Source organism: Geospiza fortis, unplaced genomic scaffold, assembly GCF_000277835.1.
Source record: "Geospiza fortis unplaced genomic scaffold, GeoFor_1.0 scaffold201, whole genome shotgun sequence".
NCBI lineage: Eukaryota > Metazoa > Chordata > Aves > Passeriformes > Thraupidae > Geospiza > Geospiza fortis.
In genome coordinates, this window is record NW_005054440.1 from 1,363,751 (window position 1) to 1,370,703 (window position 6,953).

Genomic DNA, 6,953 nt, shown 5'->3' on the forward strand with positions numbered 1-6,953 from the left:
GGCGGCGTCGGGAATCCGATGAAGGAAAAGCAGCAACGCCCAAAGGCGGCGCGGTCTCGGCGCCGGGCGTGCTCGAAGTCTATTACCGAGGTCCACCATCATCTAGGCTTGGTCGTGTCAGGCCGAGCTTGCTGCTAGTGGTGGGCCCCAGGGTTCCAGCTGCATCACATAAGAAAATGAAAAGTAATTCTAGCGTGTGCTTTCATGCAAAAGTAGGGCCCATTTTTGTTTGAGGGTTTTGTGTGTGTGTGTGTGTGTTTGTTTATTTGTTTTAGAGTGGGGAGGGGGTTGCTTCTTGAGACTTCTCAGTCAGCAGTGTGGCAAACCACACCATGTCCTGGCTAGAAATTGCCGCGTCTGGAGGTTGTTGCAGTTGGAGCCATTTACACATCATTCAGAGTCAGTGCTGAGAGCTGCAGTACTGCAGCCCTGGATAAATTTCTGTTCCTGAGATTTCTAGAAGCAGTTGCAGAAGGTTCTCGGGCTTTCCCCCTGAGCCCCATCTCAATATCATAATTTTCCAAACCTAACCCTGCAGGCTTCTTATTTTAAGTGTGCTTTGTCTCTGATGACCACGGTGCTTCTCAGTTTTCAATAAACTGTGTGATACACTTTGTTGCTTTTGTGTCTTGCTGCAGAAATGAGAATTATATCATCCTAGGCTATTAGGTCATAGCCTAATAGCTTTCAGATCTGACAACAGTGAGTGTGTTGCATACATGGACATCTGCATCTGCTTTCAGATATGTCCTGAATGATGCACCAGCTTTACGCTTCAGGTTTCTTTAGGTAATGTATTAATTTCATTTCCATGCATATGTTTTTACCATATTACATTTCCAAAAATACAGTCGAAAGACACCTGAGTTTGAAAAGCATGGTACCTGGCGGCGCTAATTTAACAAGAATGCTACTGTTCTCTGTGAAGACATGCAGTCATGCACCGTTTATCAAGTTCTGACTGAAAACCACCAGAATCTAATGCCTGATCTCTGTAAGGTGGGCTACAAGAGCAGGCAAGAAGCAAATTTACTTCTGTCCATATCCTAACTCAAAGGAAATAGGAAAAGTAATACATATATTTTGTCTTGAAAACATTTTGTGAAAGGATGTAAAGCTCAGCTGTGGACTGGAGGTCCTGAGAGATACTAAAACAGCTATCACAGTTTCAGACCTCAATATTCCTCATTGGAAAGGTATGTCTCATCAGTTGAGAATTAGTGTATTGTCTCTATCAAAAAGTGTTTTATTTTAGATAATGGCTTTTGTTCGCATCAGGATTGTTTCACTCAATGTGTGTAAGTAAACAGACCTGAGTTGGAGGGAGATACTTCCTGAAAGAGCAGATTTCATTCGCTGCCCTGTGTTAAATTGTGTGAAGTTTAGGGAACGGCACTATCTTCTTTTTAAAAGACTGGCCTTTGACCTGTACATTAAATATTCAATTGTAAAAGTAATGGTTGTTGCAGTTTAGGCAGCGAAAAGAAGATGAAGAGTGATGCCAGTTCTCCAAACAGTGCCTATTCCTAAAGGATTGCAGAAGACGGAAGCGGAGAGGGTGGAGGTGACGTGCATCCCTGCCACCAATCTGTCAGTGCCTCGCAATATGCCATGTTCCTACCCGTGCTCTTAGTGGGCCCTTGACATGGACTGATGAACTGCTGTTGCCACCACCCTGTCCTTACTCCTCCTTCATCCTCTGGGATTGAGTAGTTGTGCTTGGAAGTATAGGTGACATCTCAATCCAGCTAGACAGGAAACAGATGCTTAGCTCCTGGCACCTCGTGTATTAGAAGGACATGAGGACTTTGGTGACAGGGGCATTTGCCACCAAAGGACAGAGGTCTGTGGAATAAGGACGAAGTGGCTTGTAGGAAGCAGGGACAGCAAGGCTACTGAAACACAAACTGGCCAAGGGCATTATCTCCAGAAGAGCTTTCCTCACCAAGAAGCTATCATGAGCCCAGAGATGCATGAAGGAAAATGCCACAGTGCATGCTGCCTGCACAAGCAAAATTCAGGAGCCCAACTCTGTCAGGCCCTGGTGGTGAAGGAATGGTGAAGACACAGAGCTCTGTTGCTGCCTGTTCTTTTCCTATACTGATACTATGCAGGAACAACCAAGAGTTGCAGAACATTGGCCAGCCCAGCTTGTATGGCTCCAGGATTGCTCTCTCTGTTTCCTCATTCCCCTACCCCAGGGGAGGATGTGGTCCTCATATATTCCTTTTTGCAGGTTTCTCCTTCTAAGGGCAATGCAAAGAGGTGGATGAGTGCTTGAAGCCATCGTTGCTATCACATCTTCAAGGCATTGCCCTACCTCTGAGACAGTAAAAGCTTCTATGAATATGATTACATGTGTTGTCTATTGCAAAAATGAACTTAAATATAGTGATTCAAAATTCCTTGTCATTTGTGACCTTGGTGCTCATAGTTCTGCATTCTTGTCTTGTCTTCTCTTCCTCCATGTGGGTGCCAGCCCCACTGCACTTCAGGTTTTGGGGTAAATCTCTGGCTATTCTTTTCTGGTTTGAAGTTTCTTAGGAAGTGGTGATCATGGGTTTGGCACATACATGTTTTTAGCCTTGCAACCACATGGAGATTCTGAAAACATTCTTCAGGTGGTGATATCATACCTTGAGATATGGATTTTCACAGTAAAATCTTCAAAAATCTTCCTGGAACTTAATGGTTCCTTCATTAGCATATCACATTTGATGAGGCAATGACAAATGACAATGCCGTATTTAAAGTAATAGTAGCACTACTGCACACATCGCAACCTACACATATATCTTAAAGGGAAATCAGCTACACGGAAAGGAAAGAGAAAACCAGTTGAAGCAGATCAAGCTGCAGATCTTTTCAGCAGGGAATTGAGATTTTCTTCCCTCTCAGCACTCTCCTTTTCTTATGGATGTACATTATTTGAAAAATGGATGCTTCCAAGCTTGATCTAAGCTCTCTGGTGTGGTCCTAAGCTTTTTTTAAGGCGAGAACATTGTTTAGAGTGGCACTTCTCAGAGAACAAGTTCTTTAGTACATCCCCTGGAGTGACATGGTCTGCCTCTTGCCACAGTGCTGCTTTGAAGAAGGCAGATTGATTGCCTGTGAGTGTATTAAGGGATCCTTTGCCATGATGTGAAGTCAATACTGCAGGAGAGCAGAATGTGTCATGCCAGAGAACTTCATGCAGTTCCTCATAGCTTGGACAGATCACTGGCTTGGCTTTGCTCTGGTCTGGGGTCCCAGCTGATTGCTGATCGGGGTCCCAGCAGCATCTTCTCAGAGACACGAGGAGTATTTCTGCAGAAAAACAGCCCCAGAAGATTATGTATCCAAACAGAGGACAGCTGGTCAGTGACCTCTGTTCTGATAGGTACTGGGGTTTTGTCAAGCAGGACCAGGAAGTGCTTGTGAAAGGCTGCAGGTACCAGCAAAAAGTTGGTAATTTGAGCTGGAATTCATGCTATATAGACCCTTTCAGCCAGTGTTGACAGCTTGTTTTGCAACGCACAGAGATTTCAAATAGAATCAGTGAACTACTTGCTACGATCTTGCTGTAGCAACTTTGAACCAGTTTTAAGACACCAGTATTAATAAGGATTCAAAGTTTTTGCACGTGAGATTCCTTTCGTGCCTGCACCGTGGGTGGCTGTCTCCCGTGACAGCATCCTAAGGTTTCTGGGTTCACACAGACACTAACTGCATGTCGCAGACCTACCCACTGTCCTACTGCAAGGACAGGCTCCCCAGTTTGCAGCTGGGGATACTGCTCCCATGTTGAGGCATTTGAAAGTGAGACATCACAGCACACAGCACTGCAGAGCTTGAGCTCTGTGAGCATATTTCCAATATTCCTAGAACTTCTGACCTTGAGACATTCAAGTGAACTCAGAAAATCCCAACCATGACTCCATGCAGTGATCCTTTTCCACTTGTGTTTCCCCTGTAAAGCAGGGATGTTAAAATGGCTTTTACCACTAGGTGGCATTTAAGGATTGGGTTTGGTGGTATTTGTGGTTTTGTTTGGTTTTTCTTCTTTTTTTTTCAATTTTTTTCCTATTTTTTTTTTTAATTTAATGCTCTGAAATACAGTATTGAAAATTCCCTAACTAGGCCAAATGGATTGCTAATCTGATTTTTTCCCTCCCTCCAGCTGCTGGAGACTGTCACTGAAATTGGCTTGTGGCTGTTCCTTGAGATGATCTAAGGGCTGCCAGCAGAGTAAAGGAGCAAGACTTGCCCATTGTGTCTGTAGGAATTGGTACCCTAGAGAGAGTGAATCACCTGCTTCCAAGGGACAGCTTCTTTCTACCCTTCTCCTTAGGAATGTCTGCTGCTGGGAGATACCTGTATCCTTAGTGCTGTACAGTGAACAGATATGTTAGCACAGACACCTGAGCTGCTCCAAAGTTGGAATGTTCTTTTCTGAACTTGCTATTAGTGCAGAGGAGTAAATATGGATGTGCCTTTCTTGCTGTACAAGAAATAATACTGCATGCGTTTTATCATTACCCCCTGAGGAGCTTGTCTCAAACAGTACATGCAGATTCAGAGCATGTGTGACTCACCATCCACCTGCCAGCAGAGACAGGTCACAGGGGCAGCATCAACCTAAGCTCTTTGGCTTTGATGCTAACTTCGCTTACATGTTTTATAAAGGCTATTAAAAACATTTTTTCAGTGGCAAAAAGCTTCCAAATATTTGAAATCTTTGATTGTGAATAAACTTTGACAACTTTGCTAAGTTGCAAAGGCAAAAATAGATTAATGCAGGAAAGTGTCAAAGTGGTAAATGAAGGCTGGTCTCTGAAGACAGCAGAGTTCAATATCTGGGGCTCAGGCTGAAGATCCCAGAAAAAAACCAACATCTGATGCTAATGATGCCAAAATAGTTGTAGGTGAACCTCTCTGCAATGCTACATCCCCATCACAGAAGGATCCCACTGGCATGACAGTCATGGTGGATTTGTTAGCTTGTGTCATGCATGCCTGTTTGTCGGTGCAGCAGCAGGTGAGATCTTGCTTTTCTTTGGGTGTGGTGCTGTGGTGTCCAGTGCCTGTCATGTGCTCTCACCCAAGGAACACGCCTTCCCACTGTGCTCTTTCCAAGTACTCATGTGCAAACCCGCTTCATCCAGCTCCATCTGCACGTCTGCACCAGCTGTGCTGACATTCCTCTTGCTCTTCACCCTGGCCTCTGCCAAATCTTAGGCTAACAATGGCCAGGCAACGACAAAGAATTGTGTGGTTTGCCTGCACACTGCCTATAGGGCCTTTCTCTGCCTGTAGCATGCTTCAGAATCAAAGATGACAGCACTTGTTACAGGAAGAGAAACAATCACACAGGTCAATTAAAAGCTGATGGCTAAGACCAAGAAAACTGCCTGTGTGGGTTTTTTTATCACGTGATAGCAGGGCAGAAAGTGTGCCCACCTCTCCAAGGCCCATCACACAGTAAGAGCATGCGAATTTTATGCCTGTTTGATCAGCAATTGTTAAACACTTGTTTAAACATTGCTACTAATAATACCATAATACTTATAGTATTAATTATTACACTTATTTGTGGAAGTTGCAGTAGTCCCACTTCCTCTCATCGTGCAACAGTACAGGTTGCATAATTTTTAAGTTCTGGTTTTAGTAAAGACTCAAAAGGAACACAGAAAGACTGGATGATGTGCAGGTATGAATTTGAAATGCTTAAACAAATTGCTGACAATTAGAAAGCTCTCTTTACAAGAATTTTTCTTGCAAATGCAGAAGATTTCCATCTGGGTAACTGTGGAGAAAATGAAAAAAAAAAGCAAAAGAGATAGTTTCGTGAGGGAAACTAGGAAGCAAAGGAAGCAAACTCATCACCAGGTTAATTAAACTGTCAGGTTTCTTCAGGGACTCGTATTTCAAGTAAAATTCTATAGGTGTATTATCTGTTGAAAAGTAGCTGGAGTATTGATCCCAAAACTGCTTTAGACATACGTCATAGGAATTACCTGACATTCTGCTGGAAGTCTGATGAGTTAAAATTATTATAATAGCTTTGTTATCTGAATTGGAGCCAAATGGAATTTAATCTCATTAAAACAACAAAAATTTTAATATTAATTATTAGATAATTAAATGAGAACCAAATGCAACTCAATGTCCAGATTATCCACAGTTTTGATATGAAGCCAAATTTTTAATTTTTACATGTCTTTGGGTTGACATAGGCAATATATCAGATTTTTATCTAATATATTGGGGTTTTTTCTGCAAAAATTACCATCTTTTCCATTCTATGATAAAATAGCATTGAGGATTGTGGAGTTTTAGCTTTTTTCATTCTTGGCAGCCTCTTGAGTCTGATTCATTCCTTACATCCAGAACAGCTTCCATCCCTATGGAATGGAACAAAAGTTGTGTCAGATAAGCAATGTTCAACATGATATCCTGTTCCCAATTATACCTCTATGATTTTCCTGTGGTTTCTCCTTCTGGGGGCCCATTTGTCCTGAAAGAGAACACTCAGGCTGTAGTATTTTCAGTTTGCCATGTGAAACAGGTCTTTCGGTACAAACTTTAAAAAGGTATTTGTGAATATACTGTCAGAATTTGTATCTGCATTTAACTTGTACTTTCATGTCACACACACACACACACACACACACATGAGAATCAAAGGGGGTTTAGAGGTTTTATAATGAAAACTACAGAGGTTTTTGAGTAATTCAAATAGAGCGGTTTAAAGGGGCATACCCTATTCCCCCCACATAGTCCTCATCAGAAGTTTTCTTATCTTATTTTCCCAATATATTCCATCAAGTCCTAAACCAGATCAGGAATAGTGTTTACTGTGAAGAAACACTAGGGCATGACTAGGAGGGTTGTGCTCTCCAAGGGACATGCTGTACTGTGGGTCAATAGCTGAGGTTCAGCTCAACTCCGAAAACACTACTGACAAGCCAAAG

The 6,953-nt window shown here is 42.6% G+C and overlaps 1 protein-coding gene across 1 annotated transcript in view; it reads right to left on the reverse strand.

The window, feature by feature from the left end:
* Positions 1-2,287, reverse strand: part of AGGF1 (angiogenic factor with G-patch and FHA domains 1) — a 27,190-nt gene extending 24,903 nt beyond the window's left edge. The window contains 2 exon segments of the mRNA XM_005427280.3: positions 87-159; positions 2,197-2,287. Of these exon segments, the coding sequence (XP_005427337.2) occupies positions 87-159; positions 2,197-2,287 (164 nt within the window).
* Positions 2,288-6,953: the final 4,666 nt, after the last annotated feature.